At 32.4% G+C, this 18,718-nt stretch overlaps 1 protein-coding gene across 3 annotated transcripts in view; it reads left to right on the top strand.

Annotated features, from left to right (window-relative positions):
• LOC149799063 (intersectin-1-like) overlaps positions 1-18,718 on the top strand; it is a 224,540-nt gene extending 205,822 nt beyond the window's left edge. For all 3 annotated transcript variants that reach the window (XM_089958036.1, XM_089958037.1, XM_089958035.1), the window contains one exon: positions 3,893-18,718. In XM_089958036.1, coding sequence (XP_089814162.1) covers positions 3,893-4,047 — 155 coding nt within the window. In that variant the 3' untranslated portion in view covers positions 4,048-18,718. The remainder of the gene's footprint in view (positions 1-3,892) is intronic.

Here is an 18,718-nt window from a genome sequence, read left to right as displayed (position 1 = left end):
TAATCTGTATACTTACAACATTAAACAACATAGACCCTAATCTGCCATTGCATATTGCACCATCAGATCAGGGTTTATATTGTTTGTTCTACTGATTACTCATAATAAACAACATACACCCAGTTCAGCCAGTGCATTATGTGATGTGATATTGTGAGTCATACATGTCTGCGAGTATGTATATATGATCATTGACCCTCACATCAGCACAGTTGGGTTTTAAAAGAGACTCATGGATTATATTGGAGAGATAAACAGTTGTTACCCACTGGTGATAATTTAGAAACTGCTGAAATTCCCACCCTATTACCATATAAGCACAAACATTCAATCAGCATTGAACCCTGGACACATTTATGCCTCCCAGTACTCATCCCCTAGGGTAAACATTATTTTGAAACCATTGAAATTTTTGCCTTATAATGATATTTTCTCTTAGTGGATATGAAAAGATGATTTCAGATTTAAAATTTGCAGCTACCACTGGTCCATCCTTTTTCCAGGGTACCTAGCCTGCCTCAGACTGAAGGTGTGGGGCAAAACAGGAGCACAGGTGTACATCTTAAAAACATTCTCCAGTTTTATATGCAACATTTTCCTGTTAATAAGAGTCAGGTTGTGGTCATGCAACTGATTTTCTAACCTTGTTACCACTCAGGAGTCCATATGTTTTTATCCAGTTTTGATCAAACATGGAATATTTGCTTATATCCATAATTCTCTTGAACAAACTCAAGAATGAGTGAGATATAGACATAAAAGGTATATTTAAAAGCTCTGAATATTTTCTTACGACATTTTTTTGTTTCTTTAATCCTGTCAGTAAATTTTTTTCTGATCGATAGAAAAATAATAGTCTATAAAATGATCAACAGCTGCACATTACAGTATGTCAAACATCTGCATGATGATAGTGACATAAAACTCATGGAAGGAGAACAGTTTTGCTGCTGAGCAAAGAGCACAAAGTAAAACCAAGGCACTATTAGGATACTCTCAGACTGATATCAAGACTGACTTTGATACAGTTATGGTTTTATTGTTGTAAAGATTGTAGCAAATCCATGCAAGATGACCGATGTTTCTTGAAGACCATTGTCTGCAGTGTAAAAGAAGGAAGTGGCTACTGTGAACAGGGCAATTATGAAGATGTTCCATACACAGTAGAAGATGTTCCTTACACAGTAGAAGATGTTCCTTGCACAGTAGAAGATGTTCCATACACAGTAGAAGATATTCCTTACACAGTAGAAGATGTTCCATACACAGTGGAAGATGTTCCATACACACTGGAAGATGTTCCATACACAGTGGAAGATGTTCCATACACAGTGGAAAATGTTCCACACCCAGTAGATGTTCAATACACAGTAGAAGATGTTCCTTACACAGTAGATGTTCCATACACAGTAAAAATGTCCCATACACAGTAGAAGATATTCCTTACACAGTAGAAGATGTTCCATACACAGTGGAAGATGTTCCATACACACTGGAAGATGTTCCATAAACAGTGGAAGATGTTCCATACACAGTGGAAAATTTTCCACACACAGTAGATGTTCAATACACAGTAGAAGATGTTCCTTACACAGTAGATGTTCCATACACAGTAAAAATGTCCCATACACAGTAGAAGATATTCCTTACACAGTAGAAGATGTTCCATACACAGTGGAAGATGTTCCATACACACTGGAAGATGTTCCATAAACAGTGGAAGATGTTCCATACACAGTGGAAAATTTTCCACACACAGTAGATGTTCAATACACAGTAGAAGATGTTCCATACACAGTAAAAATGTCCCATACACAGTAGAAGATGTTCCTTACACAGTGGAAGATGTTCTATACACAGTGGAAGATGTTCCATACCTAGTGGAAGATGTTCCATACACAGTAGAAGATGTTCTGTACACAGTAGAAGATATTTCTGTCATCACAGGTTTTAATTTGTCATTTGTTTTTAATATATTAAGAATCATTCAAGTCTCATGAAGATTTGCACAGGATGTGTCTCACACTTGCTGATGGCTGATCAGAAATGGACTGAGGTTGAAATTGCCCAAGGAGTGATCAGAGACATTTTTGAATGAAATTATCAGGTGATGAAACATTGATTTACTTTTGTGAACCTGACTCCAGAGAAAATAATAAAGTTTGTATCTGAGAAAATGAGCAGATATCATAAATCACTGGACATAGTCAGATTGTCAGTAAAGTTTTATACACATTACTGACTGGCTTGGCTAGTGTCACCAGATGTTTTTATGCCTCCATAGTCTTGCCAAAAGTTGTAGAGCATCACCAAACCACCCGTCCATGGTTTGAGGTTACATGGTGTTCTTCCCTTGCTTAGTAAAAGACAGACTTGATAAAATACAAAAACTTGTATGCAAGATAGATAAATTTCAAAAGAACAATTAAGACAGATTTGCAAAGTTATTACATCTTTGGAATTTAAATAAATAGTTTATGATTTACAACTGATAGTCTTAAATAGGTGTATAACAAGTAATACACAAAGTAGTTAAATGAATGGCTGTAAAATGACATTATAAAACCAATAAAGCATTACAGTCTGTAGACACTTGTAATGGTGGAATGTGAATGAATGAAGAGATTGTAAGTGAGGCAATATTTAGACACATTAATGTTCAGGATATTCTTCACTTGCTAGATAATGTAAACTAGTAGTCTTTTAATCAAGGATCAGAATTTCTTGACACATTTTTAGATATTTGTTTGTAGGCAATTGTCATTTTCTCCAGTATTGATTTTGCTCCAGTACAAACATATTTCTTCTAAAAAGCCATGTGCAGGTTTATAAATTAATTTGCAAAGAATCATTTTTCAAATTGTTACTGAATTTGAAGTTCTTCAATATTGGAAACAAGTTTGATATGTTTGGGTTAATAGAGTTTGACAGGTATAGGCATTGCCATGTAAAATGCCTGAAGCATTTGTAATTTATATGTTATCACATGTACTGTGCTTTTTTATATGAGTATTTTCATATATTCATACTACTCAAAAATTATTTGAAATGTATATTTTGTATTTTTTTCACTTTTATTAAAGAATGTATCCCAGATTTAGTTATCACAAGGAAAGAATCACATGGCCTTAAACAAACCTGTGAGTTCTGATTTCTTTTCATATCCAAGTCACATCACTATAGGCCACAAATTGAACTTCATCGATAAACTTGTCATTTAAGGATCTCATGTGACTTCAGTTATGATCTCATGTGACTTCAGGAGATGATGCAAATTAATTATGCTTTTATGTTTGGAAAAAATTTGTATTAGACTAGTAAAATAGGTCAAATAACATAATTTGTATTAGACTAGTAAAATAGGTCAAATAACATAATTTGTATTAGACTAGTAAAATAGGTCAAGTAACATATTATCTAGATTGAATTATAGGTTACTCAGATTGAGTTCTTACAGTATTATATAAGCCAGCTTTGTTAAATGGTCAACTGTTAATTTATTTAACCCTCATAAGTGATATTAGGCCAGCTTGGGTCTCTTGCGAAATACATTTTTTTTATTTTGATATCAGAAAGGAGAGGTCTGATAAAATGTTTATGCAAAATGTAATTTGACCATATTTAAAACCTTAATTCATATATAATAATAATTCAGATGTTTGTTAAAAGACAAAGTAGAGCAGAAATGGTTGCATTTTCAAGGGAAGAATTTTATGTTATACTGTTTCTATTGTCATCCTGATTTTAAAACATATCAATGCAGAAAAATTGAACCAGAAAGAATATTATTTTCAGAAATTGAAGAATCTGTGACTTTGTCCAATAACATTTTTCTTTGATGTCATTTATGAATGTGGATGAGTCTGTTTCACTGCAGTTATTTTTTTCTCAGATTTCTTGGGGAGAACAGAGAAGCGTGTGAAAGACATCCACAACAGTATAAAAGAGAAAGGCCCTGGTCCAGTCACTGAGAGACTGCTACTACATGAGGTTCCCACTGGAGAAGTGGTTGTGAAGTTTGACCTTCAACTATATGACACTACATGACCCTTATGGGTCATGCAAAAACATGAAGAATAATGATCCATTCCATACAAAATTCCAGGATCCAGATATTCCAGCATTTGAACTAAAGACTTTATTTTTTTTCACTACCTGAATCCATTCTGCCAGACAGTCATCTTTTTGTGTTGAGCACTAAAGATGCCCTTTCATTTCATTTGGGAGCCTGCATTGGTACATACTGTTAGGGGAGTGGAGAGAGGTGCCAATATATTTTACATTGCACAAACAAGACTAGAATATTATGTATTATCTCTTAGATCACAAAATATCTTTTTGACTAAAGTTTAAGTTTGTAGTGCATATTAGTTTTCTTTTCATAGTGATGCCTTCAACAGTGTTCATCTTGTATATATGTGTCACTTTGCCTTCTTTCTTGCCTATAATCTCTCCTGAAGAGATTTCATGTGAGGCAAGACCACGGTTCTAAAGCATTTTAAATTACAGGACATATGCAGCATATGAGCTGAAATGACCATTTGCTTGCTCACCATGTTGGACATTTGACAGATGCCACCCATAATTATCCCATGAAACTATTTAGTTATCATGTTTTCCCAGTGTTTATTCTGTACCATAAAGAAAGATATTACAGGTGACAAAGAAAGTTTATCTCCAGGCCTTGTGAAAACCCTATAACTGAATGATTGCCCATTGGTCTTTCATATAAACATTGCATCAATCCCTCACACCATGTGATTGTATGCCCCACCCTCACCCCTAGTATGCAATGCAGGGGATATACATATTACATCTATCTCTGTCTGTCTGCCCAGAAATATTTTTTTTTCAGTGTCATAACTCTTAGATTGTTCAAGGTATTTAAACTAAATGTGGAGCAAATCTCAAGAAAATTGCAGACTGGCCCTTTGATATTTCAAATTTCTTTTCATTGAAAAGTTTGTTACCATGGAAACAAGTGTGACATAAGTATATATATTTTACCAATGTAGACATTAGTATATCAGCATTGGTAACATAAAAATTTGGAGTATAAGACAATATGGTCCTGAAAGTAGGAGTTAATTAAATGGAATATTGTGCTGCTGTTTTGCAGCACATACAAAAGGCCAATACAATGTGTTTTTAGACCATTGTTAAAACAAAAATATCACAGCAACAACAACCAACCTTTATTATCATTATTCAGCACTTGTTTGAAGACCTGAGCCAATAGAACTTTGCCATCGGACATGACTGTATATGGCTATTAACTAAATATTATGCATTGCAAGGAAGTAAATCTACATGATGTCAATAATTAATTTCTGTCAAGCACACATTAGTGGAATTCAAGACATAGCAGTCACTTTCTGACAGAAGCAGCATCGACAGTTTGTTAAAGTGTTTGGTTTTCCATGTGCATATATTTCCTAAATCCTTTGCCTTTGTGTTTAAAAACAGCATGTTGTCATAAACTATTGTTGTTTGATGAAATTTTGTTAAATTGTTTTCCAAAAGAAAATTCTATTTTGATAAAAAAAATAAGTAAAGCATGCAAGAATAATCCTTTACTGAAGCAACATCATATCTGGAACACAAATGACAGTACACTTAATAGTTGAGTATAATTATTTTTTTAATTATAACGACTTATTAAGAGAGGATATTTGCTTGAAATAAGTGAATAACATATATAATATTTTTAAAATATTTATTACATTGAATTAGGTGAGATATTTTGAAATACGCAAATAACAATTATTTCATCAAGTGAGTGAAAAAGTTACTATTGTCAGACATGAGATGAAATATATCCATCATCCATTCGAAGCAAGCAAATATTCTTTTATGCTCGAGCGTATTGGCCAGCCATATGTATAGCAAACTGTAGTAGCAGATTTCTTACTGGATCCTGTGCAATGTAAGCAGCTTACAGTTTATGTTTTGCAGTGATTTGTGAATATTTACACATAAATTATAAACAGTAAAATAATTCTCCTTCCCAATTCAAAGCAAAATAGCATATTAAGAAAAAAAGAATTTGTACCTTGTTGGATTGAATCCATTCATCTTCAACTGTGGGTGACCATACTTTCAGCTAAGCATGATGTAAGAATAACTTCAAATTTATTAGTAATAATGTTTTCAGTGTCTCTTGAGAGGCAGTGAAAAAATATTTATTGCATTTCACTCCAGTGAATTATCACAATTATTTCCCTCAGAAAATTGACTAATTCATGATCCAGTATAAAATAAATGCCTCATATAATATATCTTTTTGATATGAATGTTTTATCATCAAATCTGTTTAACACGGATTCTAGAATTTCCCAGAATTGCATTTCAGGAACTGTGAATTATCTAGTAAAAACCCTAGATACAATAAAGTGGGATAAAGCTATCCATATGTCCCTCTGTCTGTCCAGTTTCCATGCTATAGGTCACAAACTGTTCAAGGTATTTCAGTCAGTCTTGGTACACATGTTAAGAAAGTGTGTTGAGGTGCCTTTTCATTGCTTATATTTTTTCAGATTCTGTATTTTTAATATTATCCATGGAAACTGTAACATAAATAGGATACCAGGGTTGGTAGTGCTTACATTGAGAATACTGGATCAAAGAATACTTTCAGTATGATATCTGACATCTCAGCAAGTGACCTGGCAGATATATCATCTCTAAAAAATGATTTTTAAAACATTTTTTAAATTAGTAAAAAAAAATTCTCCCATCATGAATAAGTCATGAGCACGTGGTGTTCCCTCTATCCATCTTTACATCAATAGTTCATGTTAATATGTCTCTCCGGTTAAGTTTTGTATTTGGATCCGTTTTCATGATCATATTTCTAGTGTTTATTTTCTAGTGTTTATTTGCCAATGTTTAGATTCCATACTGTTTGCAGTGGTTACAACTGACATTTACTTTGTTTACCAGTGATATATTTTCTAGGAAAGCTTTGTTACAATCAGATTCTATGATATTCCTCTGTTTTTTGTAAAACCTGAAGTACTCAACATTTATTTTGTATTCCTAAGGAAACACTTGTTTGATTTAATTGTATTGTCAGTGGGTCACATTGTTTTTGTCTGCATTGAAAATGTTTCTTGGCTTTGAATATTTTCTTCAGATTAAAACAAAAGTGACAATAATCATAAACTGCAAATTTAGGGTATACTGTGTATATGGTTCTGAACACTTCTCAAGCATTTAGAAAGGCAAAATTAATATATAGGGCATCCAATAATAATACTCCTCTCTTTCTTTGATCCATATATCATCAAAGGCAGAGTGGGCAGGTTTCAACTTTAAGGTTTATGTCAAATGATATAATCTCAAAATCTAATAAGGAACTTTTTTAACTTTAGTTTTCATTATTATGGTGCCATTCTTTGGGATAGCATACATCATAAAATAGCTAATTCCCATTGAGTTTTAAATTTCCTATATCAGTATACTTCTTCCTTTTATGCTACAAGTTTCACATAAATAAGTTTAACATTTCTTAGTCAGATGAAATTATTGTGGACCTGTTTGCCTTCTAGCTGAATGTGTAATTTTGTTGTAAATTGAAATTAGCAGCAAAACCTTGTTCTGTTTGCTTGCATATTTTATAATATGTTTTAAATATAATCAGTTTTGCAGTATGTAATAGTACTCGAAACATTTAATTGTAAAAATCTGTGTATGTGTGTAAAAAAAGAAAAGTTAATCCATAATATTTCTGCACTTGTATGTGTGTCAGAGAGAGTGTATATGGTTATATGTATGTAAATACAATATCTAAAGAGGGCCTCAAGGAAGATTGGTTTTTTAATGCTGATTGAGTCAGCCTCTCTAAATAAAGACTTTATTGTTATTATCATTATTATCATTATTATTATTATTATTATTCATGTCACAGTAGTGTATAGGGCAGTATTCTCTTGACATTCTTTAGTGAGTTACTGCTAAAGGTTTGTAAATCCATTGAATCATGATGTATTTATATTAAGTATAATTGAGTCTTCTAATTCATTATATATCCTAACCTCCATCCCTTAGGTCAGGCCATCATAAGCTTTTTGTCTCTCTGAACTTGCAAGCAGTACATTTGAGGAACTGTTGAACCAAATGTATATTAATTGACATTTTGAATTTAATGAGAAGGTTTCATGATCTGAATGGCTTTTGGTGACCTTGAACTTATTGTAAGGTTACTGGTTGACATGGTCTACTTTGAAAAGGATTTTGGTTTATAAACAAGATATCTCTTTAACCAGACTGGACCATAATTGATAAGCATATGCCTTATTCCCAAGACCTTTGTTAAACCATCTTTGAAAGTCTCATCATGACATTCTGTATAGCAGAGGGAAGACATGATTTTGCATGCCAAGACAGCAACTTTCTAGTTTAATTCCAGATGCATTTTTGCACAATTTCTTCATTTCTCCCAGTAAAATTAAAATGCTTTTTGATTATGCTTCTTTGTATATCCTGTACATCCTAATTTTAAATGATGAAAGAAATGGGCCAATTACATATTGATATTCACGGTTATGTAGCTGCTTTACAATAATATCTAAGTCATACCAAATATACTTGCTGACAAGTCGAGGTCCACAGGCAAGCAACATAGACCCTGATTTGATGTTGCATAATGAACTGGCAGATTAGGATCTATCTGGTTCAGTCTACTGATTAGTTCTAAGAAACTACATGGACCCTGATCTGCCAGAACATTGCACAACAGTGTCAGTGTAGTTTGTAGTTGGATTCAACATGGAAGCAAATACATATGGTATTTAGATTTCAAGATAATTCAGAGAAACAGTCTATGCCAGTATGAATACCATAAATACTCATGTATAAGTCAGCTTGAACTGCAGACAACACAGACTCTGATCTGCCATGGCTCTGTGTTATTTATCTTACTTTTTAGTCCTAATAAAACAACATAGACACAGATGTTGTGCAGCATTAGATAGTGACAGATCTAGGTCCATGCATTATGCAGTTTACTCAGACCTATACACAAATAAATATTGTACGCAACTGTAAATACATGCTGAGTCAACACAACTCTGTTGTCACATGCTGAGCTGGCCGATTAAGGTCAACCACAGAGTGTAGACTGTAATCTACACATGGCATTATGTAGTGGCAGGCCTTAGTGTATAATGGTTGCAGTCTTGTGCTGTTAGATACATTTAAGTAAATATAATATGTTACTGTGATTTCCAGTATTGTCATTGACAAGAATATGAAAACACCAAATTGAATTTACTGTATGTACTTGCTTATAAGACAAGTCCAACTGCAACGATCCAGATCTGCTGTTGCATAATGTGCTGGCAAATGTGGGCCAGTGCATTTTGTTAGGAATAATATGTAGAACAAACAACATAGATCCTGATCTGCAGGTGCATCATGCTATGGCAGATCAGGACCTTTTTTGTTTGCAGTTTGACTCATCTTGTAAGTGAGTATATGTATCAGTCAAAATATCAGAAGATTTTGTGATAATGCCCATGCAAAAAGAAGGGTCTTAGTTCTAATTACTGGTGACTATGCTTGTCTACTTTAATATTTTGCATGGATATTAGGGATCAGTATCTTAAATCAGAAACATTCAGCCTGATGTGACCTTTTTTTTAAATTAAAGACCACTTTGAATTTAATGGTGATTTCAGTATAATTGGCATGCACTTGTATTGTTATCAGTTGGTATGACTAGGTAAGTAAACTGTCAAATTGCTCATTTACAATTTCACAAGGATCTGAAATAGTAAATCAGTTACTGTATTTTTTCATTACAAAGATCATCATATTTTTAAGTAATGGAATCTTTGTGGGTACCAAACTTTAGAATGAAATGGAGTTTTCTTCATCATTCAGATTTTAGGAATATTGAGCTTTTTCCCTAATTTGTTCAATCATGTTATTTTATTTTGCTGTGTTTTCAGAAGTTTGAGTTTGCATTTTTTCCATTTTATATGAATTTTTATTGTTATCTTACATGACATAATTATCATATTTGTTTAACATGTTTTTGGTAATGAGACATGACATACAAATAAAACAAGAGAAAAATATTTCAAATCTCAATTGAAATACCATAGGTACTATTTTTTAACTTAAAAAGTCAGTATTATTACTCTCATTTTGATGACATTTTGTCAGATTCTGTACAGATTCATTTTTATTATAACTTCTTGTACACTTTTATTTGCATAGCTGCTGTTCAGTTTAGCTGTAGTGGTCATAGACCAGGAGAGCTTGTGTGATGGCCTGTTTTCTTTCATCCTAAAGCACAAGTTTGTTATCTCTACTCCTCCTAGACTGCTTGAAGGATTGCAATGAAACATTACATTACATTCATCCCAAAGCCTAGTTGGTCCAGAATGACTGATGCTGCTTAGTCATCTAATATGGCTACCACAGGGTTTCTGAAAAGTATTATTACAACTCTCCTACCTGAACAGTAAGTCATATCATTATAGGGTTTTCATCCCCAAAGACTTCTTATGATATCTAGATGGTCCAAAATGAAGATGGGGCTGATTTGATACTCAATATGGCTGCCACAGTAGCCATATTGAAAATCTTATCATTCCTTCTTTTAAATGGGATTTTCACCTGAAGCCTTTTTCTTGCTGTCTTCTAACAGTTGGTCCTAAGCAAAAATGTTGCAGATCTGACATCCAGTATGACCATAATGGTAGACAACTCTTAAAAATCTTGTTGTATGGATGGTCATGTGAGCATGGAGTGTATGCCAAAAGACTTCTTATGTTGTCAAGTTGGCCAGAAATAAAACTGGTGTTGACTTGACTTTCTGTACAGCTGTAATGGCAACCATCTTAAAATTGTGTTATTACTACTCCTAAATGGAAAGTCATATCGGCATGTGCTTTTCAGCAGAAGACTTCTTATGGTGTCTGGATGGTTTTAAATAAAACTAATGCTGATCTAATATTCAGTATGGCTGCCTAGAAAATCTTGTCATCACTGCTTCACCAGAATATATGGCCATATTGACATGGGGTTTTCACCAAAAGTCTTTTTACAATATCTGGTTGGTCCTAACTGAAAACGGCACCAGTCTGACATCCAATATGGCTGCCGTGATGGCCATATAAAGCTTATTATAAGTCGTTTTTTATGAATGGATGGTTATTTGGACATGAAGTTTTCACCAAAGACTTCTTCTGAGGTCTGCTTTGTCTGAAAGGAAATGGTGCTCATCTGACATCCAGTATGCACACCATAGTGGTAAATTCTTGTTATTGCTCAAGAATATCAGAGTTTGTTTCAACACTCATCTGTCAAAAACTGGAACAGTCTTATCATGGATTCCTTGAATTTTTGTATGGGTAATAGAGTCTCTGTCCTTTTGTTTCAGGCCTGTCATGATGAGCATATCGTGTTATAACAATTCTGTCCATTGATCTGTTGTCACAACTATGATTCTGTTCCATTGACTGTTATAAAAAATTATGGTTTCTGCATGAAAACTTGCATCACAGACCAGGACTCAGTGTTTTATATTGCTAGCAAGTTCTACATAAGAGACCTGGAATAAACTTTTTGCATTACTTGCTCTTTGGATAAGGAAGAAGCCTGTCAGTTTTGTGGTCAAAAGGTCATAAGTCAAGGTTACTGTGACTAAAAGAATAATTGTTTCCACATGATAACTCAAGGTTTGCATCACAGACCAGAACTCTGTTGTGGTTTAGATCGTTTGTACTTTGAACAAGGCAGAAGTCTGTTGATTTGGGGGTCAGGTCAAAGGTCAGTATTACAGTGGCAGAAACAAATGTTTTCTGCACAAAATTATCACTTTTTAATAAAATACTTGACCAAAGTTTGTGTATGGCTTACACATTGGGTTACAGAAAAGCTTATTGATTTGGAGATCAAAGGGTCAGATATCGAGGTAACTGACTGAATGAAGAAATGTTTTTTGCATAATAGCTTAATGCTAAACCTAATATTTTAACCATACTTTTTCAGAGGGCAAGCACTTAAGGTAAGAAAGAGGATTATTGGGGTCAAAAGGTAAAAGGTTAGGGTAATTGTGACTCAAAGAAAAAATATGGGTGTTGTGCAATAACTTTTGTTCTCAAGTAAGTTCCATGACCAAATTTTGTGGATGGGTTACACTTCAGATAAGAAAGAAGATTAATGAAACCTATTGATTCTTAAGTTTTAAGATTAATGGTCATTGCAATCAAATTCAAACATAATATTTTTTGCACAGTAAGTTTGGTTCAGAGGTCAAGGTCATCAAGACGCAGCAAGTCATAATCTTCAGAGTTAACCCCACCTGATTAGTGCCTACAGAGGGGATTGGTAATAATGGCCAGCCATATAATGTACAGTTCATAACACTTTTGTTGAAGACATTTATGTCAGTCTATGATCCATGCACCTGCAAGAGGACAATCATGTTTTTCATTTCCATTTGTGTGTCTAACCATTATACTTTCTAATCGACTTTGCAACTTTTATGCCATTGACAACACTTGGTACACATAACTAAAGGGTGTATCATGTCATATTTGGGGTCTTGTCTTGACGGTCATGTTTGCAGGTCAGTGGTTTCAGTTTTTCATTTCTGCCCTTCATCTCTAAAGCTTTGCAAAAGATACATGGCACATGCATGCTGTCACGTCAGCAAAGTCAATGTAATATTTTACAGACACTATTGTGTTTCTTGAACTGAGGTGGTTGCATTGTTTGTTTACTGTTTACATTAATCTCTAATAAAAAAAAGAAGTACCTCAGTTTTCTAAGTTGAACATCTTGAGAGTAAAATTATGAGCAGATTATTTCCAAGCCAATGCAAATGAAAGAAACAGAATATTTGGCATTGTTGAATGTTCTCTTTTGTAATTGAGTTTTTTATATATATAAAAAAAAACATTTGGTCTAATGAACAATTACACTGAGAGATTACACAAACAAATTTTTATTTATTTGTATTTCACCATGTTTTCTTTTCCTAACTTCTTGTAAATCATACTTGCAACAAAGAGAAGAATATGGTACAGATATAATCTGGAGTGACCTTGCATACATTGTGTTAAAGCCAATGTTAGCAAGTTTGTGTAACTGCAATTTGTTGAGTGGCATTTTATATCCAGCCATTTTTGTTGATTCATGTTTTTAATTTACAGGTTTTTTCCATCAGATTGTAACTTTGTTTTTAGACACTTTTTGTCGACACTAATACTTCATATTTAGTATTTAAAAATATATGCTGCAATGCCTTTTGTCATCAAGTCAAGTTTCAGAAACGTTCAATCAGTTCATATAAATGTTTGGATTTCTATAATTTTTTATTTGTGTTAAACTTTTTGTATATTTATAAAACTTGCTTGGTCTGAAATGTTAAAATTGGCAAATTACTTGGATATGCCATCTATTCAGTATAATACTCTCTTTTTAAACATGCATGTAGTATGTTCTTGTACATGTATTTGACCATGTGATGGCACATTTTGTCATGGTTTAAATAAGACCTTCCTTACATAATTGTATAATTTGACCAAGTGATGACAATTTTTCATGCTTGGAGAAGTCTTCCCTTACATAATTGTATACTTGGACAGAGTGATGACCCAATTGGTCATCGTTTAAAGAAGACTTACCATACATACTTGTATACTTTGATCAAGTGATGACATAATTTTTCATTGTTTGGAGAAGACTTCCCTTGATTGTATACTTTGACCGAGTGATGACACAATTTTTCATGTTTTGGAGAAGTCTTCCCTTACATAACTGTATACATGGACTGAGTGATGACACAATTTTTCATGGTTTGGAGAAGTCTTCCTTTATAGTTTTATACTTTTAAAAACTTAAAATAAATCCAAAGTAAGAAGTAAAATTAAACACATGAACAATCATGTTTATAAAAGTACAGTGAGGGTCTTGTACAAGATCACTACCAACAAAGTGGAGCATCAATACAGGTGGTTCTTCATTATAGATTATCACTGTGGTCTTTCATGGCATACAAAAACAGTGGTCTTTAAAATCAGGTTTTATTGCACTGGTATCCATTCTCATAAAAAATACAAATATTTTACTTTTAAGAATAAAAACATTTCTGAATATATTTTCAGTTCTTAAAGGTTCAAGTTAGTTTACATCTTTATTTACTATGAACTACCACAGAAACTGATTGGTTGCCATTTAGCCATTTAACATTTTCTACAAAAAGTGTAAATGAGAGTGAATTTTTTCACATACTGAAAAATTTCTTTTCAACCACTTTTACAGCACTGCAGTAAATTCATTTGAGTGATTTGTTTTATTTCACTGAATTTATTTCATGTTGCTTTTTATACTTAATCATCTTAGAATTGGTGATTGTGTCAAGATACACTGTTGATCAGAAAATGGCATCATGATTTACACCAATGGCTATCCAGATTTTTAAAGACCAGTGAATGTTAAAATAATGTTAAGTTTATCTTATTCAAGGAATAAATGCATTCTCTATTCATGACTTATTAGTAATTAAATTTTTAAATGCATACATTTATTTACACATTAAACCTTATGTACATGTTGTAACTCAAATGCCCTTTTATATTTTCCCTTTTTGTCTTATAATGTACATGTAGATACTGAGCACATGCTTCCCCCCACCCCCACCCCCAACCACCACTAATTCAAAGCTTTGTAAACAAAAAGAATTCATTTTGATTTAGGTAGGACTGCCCTTTTTTTTAAAAATAAATGCACTTTCAAGTTGAAGTTGATTTATTGTTCTTTTGTTGATTTATTGTTCTTTTTTATTTTGAAAGGTATTAGATGCTTAGGAAATGTCTTATGTAATTTATGCATTTTGAGAACCATAATGAGAACTGGTAGGAAAAACAGTATATATAACAGTCAAAAGGACCAACTGTTGTGCATGCAGTTAAATGTAGTCAAAAGATGTTTGAAAATTTTCTGTTATAAATTATTTTTTAACTTTGGGAAAAATAATTTATTATAGAGAGTTCATCAAGCATACCCATCATCAATTTTATAAAGAAATGTTGTATATGTAATCTTGTACTCTTTGAAGTTAAGAGTGATAATAGTGTCTCCAGTTTGCATGGAGTCTGGTACAGTATACACTCATGCAACTTGAATCCAAGTGCAAACTGCACAGACTGCTGTTACCTAATGTGCTGGTGGATCTGGGTCTATGCAGTTTGTTAGCACTAATCAGTCAAATAACATAGACCTTGATCTTACACCGCATAAGATGGCAGATCAGGGTGTATGTTGTTTGCAGTTCGACTTGTAACTTATAAACAATTATTATACAGTGAACATGCCATATTTTTGTAGACATTTTACGAAGGCTATAATTGGTTTATTCATTAACTCCATATTTTACAACAAACACTGCATTATCTTTATCATCTGGATATGTGTTGAATTTTCTACACTTTTGGACAAGGTGGTTCCGTTTCTAGATTTAAGAAATATGAGAAACAACTTCATAACATTGAATTTTAGTAAACAGATAAATATTTAATAATCATAATGATGATGAGATAGGCTGAATTTTCAGATAATGGTAGTTCTTCAGAAAAAAAACTTCTTGGTCATTTTTAGATTCTGTTTTAGGGTTAGTTTGTAGTCTATACACTAAAAAGTTTAGTTTCAACAAAATTTGTGTCGAATATTATTCCAAAGAATTTGAAAATGAAAAGATCATGAGAAGTCAGCACTGGCTTCTCAATGTTATGATATAGATATATTGCTATAATTTGATCATTTGATTTAATTGCATGTACATGTACATGCATTAAAGAATGGATGGTTTTTAATGAATGTGAAAATTGCTGGAATGTACAAATTAAAATTTTCATCTCTGCTAAAACAAAACCCTCAAACCACAAACATGGTTCTGTTTAAGTATTTGATGGATACATTTATGTGATGTTTACATATTCTTGCAATATTTTATTAAGACCCTTTAAAAGAAAATGCAATTTGATGTTTTGATAGAAATTTAACTTGAATTAATTCAAGATTAAAATTTTCATACAATGAAATTTTAACAGTTATGGGGAAATTTACCCTCTGTTAAGAACCTTTTTAATTTATTTTCAAGTAGCCTATCACAAAAATATATTTAAAAGGATTGTAGATACCTTTATATAAAACTTATAAATTTAAGTTTCTTTTCCTTAAATAGGTAGTAGGGGTTGATCTATTTTTCCAAATTTAACATTTCAAATTTATAATGGTTTGAGTCTGAAAATATAGTAGTAACAAATTATATTCACCTTCATAAAGCTCCTATTTTGAAATGAAATTATCCATTGTGCCATATGTTAGGGTTTGCTAATTAAATTATTTCTAAATCATTCATTTTGGGATCATAGCTTGATTTGCCATTTCAGTATAACAAGGGCACATTCCTGAATGACTGTGATATTCTTATTTTGTTTGAATTGTGTGTTCACTTTTAGGTTGTACAATGTTGCTCCAATGCTTTAAAACTTTCATACATTAACAAGCTCTTTTCTGTTGAAGAAAAATTCATTTTGGGCATTTTAGACTCTGGTTCCTTGGCAGTCATGTAAAGAATTGGCACAATATGTTACAGTAGGTTTTTGATACTGATATATGGAATATGGCAAACCTTTAAAGATGGTTGGTTTAATGAGTAAAATATTTAAAATGTTTAATTGCAAGTCACAGACTTCTATTTGATTTTACCTACTTTAAGTATCAGTAAGTATTGTAAATTTCCATTTGCCGAATTTAGTGTTCATGTCGAACCTTATGAATTCTTGATATGTGTAATTGTGCAATAAGGTTGATATAAAATATTACTGTGCTACTAAAATTTAAAAGGATAACCTTTTGAGGTATGATTTGTATTACTATGCAACTAAAAGGTTTGTTTCAAAAGTCTTATTATGGTATCAGGTTGGTCTTAAATGAAAATGGTGAATTCTGTATGGCTTCCATGATGGTCAACCAAAACATATTGTTATGGTTATTCTACCTGAATGGATATTTATATTGACATGGGGATTTCACCAAAAAACTTCTAATGATGTCTATTTGGTCCTTAATGAAACATTTTTGATCCAGTATTGCTGCCACAGTGGCCAGTTTGAAAATCTTTATCACTCTATAATATAAAGATGGTTTAAACACCCAGTTGTTAAAAAATAAATAGTCTTCCTTTAGATTCATTGAAATTCTTTTTAACCTGTAGATCATCAGTCTCTTCAAAGGCATCTTATCATCTTTTTAGTGTCCATATTTTTAAAAGGATTTAGATTTTTTGATGTAGTGTTTGGAAACAATGCATCTGCCTCTTGCTACCTTTGTTTATTAGTACAAACAACATGGACTTGTATTACTCATTGCCATGTGCAGCTGACAAAGAAGTAATGACATTTACAATAGCTGTCTTGAGGTACGTCATAGTAAGTAGTGCAAACATATTGGTTCAAGAAGTTTATAAAAGTAATACTAGCTGTGAAGCTTGACTTCATTTCTGTGTGCTTATGGTGGGTACACAGGGTTTAATACTAAGAGGGAGGCAACTCAAACTTTACTGATGCATGAATTTGTGAGTATTGCATGTCAACTTGATTTATGTTTAAGGTCTCATTTTTTATGTTTTTCTTATTAAGATCTAGCATCCATTAATATTAAAATCTATTACATTAATATTTGTGTAGGGCAAAGATCATAATTCTTGGTATCAGTGTTCCCTTGCCATTTTGTACCCACACTTATGCTGTAGTCAGTGTTTATTTGTACCATTGCTCATAAATAATTGACGAAGAGCTGTGTAAATATAAAAAATAAAATCAATCAGATCAAAAGGCAAAATGATACTGAAAGCCATAAAGTGTAGTGGGAATCACTGTAAAGTAATTTGTTTTCATTGGGATCACTTTTGTGGTTGTTATACATTATATTTTAGAGCACTTCATATTTTGTGGATGTTGTCAGGTTCTGTTGTTTTCACTGAAAAAGCCTAGTTCGTATTAATTTCAAGAATGTTGAAAAATTATGAAATCCATCAAAATATATATATAAATGAACAAAGTGAATTCAGAGTATTTTTTTTCTTACTTTTGAACATATTATCTGACTTGAAAATATGCAGTAATTTGTACAAATTGCATACATTTTTAGATTTTCCCTGTATTTTGGGGAAAGAAAATTCCTGTATTGTTTCTTCGGCAGATGTCTGCAATTTAACATATAGCTAAACCATTTTATGATGAAACTCCTGAAATTTATTAAAACCAAATTAATTTTGTTTTGAAAAAAATACAGTCTGGTTAAATCAATAGTTTTATCTGGTGAAGTTTAAAACTGATTATTTACTGGATTGAGAGTAGGGAAAATGCTCCTACCCCATAGTTCCCTTTTTTTTCTCCAGGGGATGGAATTCCTGTGAACAGTATGTTTTATTTAGTCACACATAAAACAAGAAAGCAGTTCATTAGAAAAGATGTTGTAAAGTATTATTGTGTTTTGTGAATGTGTATATTATTTTCTTCTCATTATAAGTTGAACATTTGTTGAAAATTGTTATAAGTATATAAGTGTGTTCCAGGTACCTAGTTATTTGCTAATATTTATTATATTTGTTTTCTGATCAGCAACTAAGTATAAATGAGTTTTAATTGTTACTCCTTCATTTAGTTTCCACTTGCAGGTAAAGGTGTGAAAATCG

This window comes from Sinohyriopsis cumingii, chromosome 5, assembly GCF_028554795.1.
Source record: "Sinohyriopsis cumingii isolate HCF-2022 chromosome 5, ASM2855479v2, whole genome shotgun sequence".
Taxonomy (NCBI): Eukaryota; Metazoa; Mollusca; class Bivalvia; order Unionida; family Unionidae; genus Sinohyriopsis; species Sinohyriopsis cumingii.
Note: the sequence above shows the minus strand (reverse complement) of the source record. Positions and strands in the feature narration are given on the sequence as shown.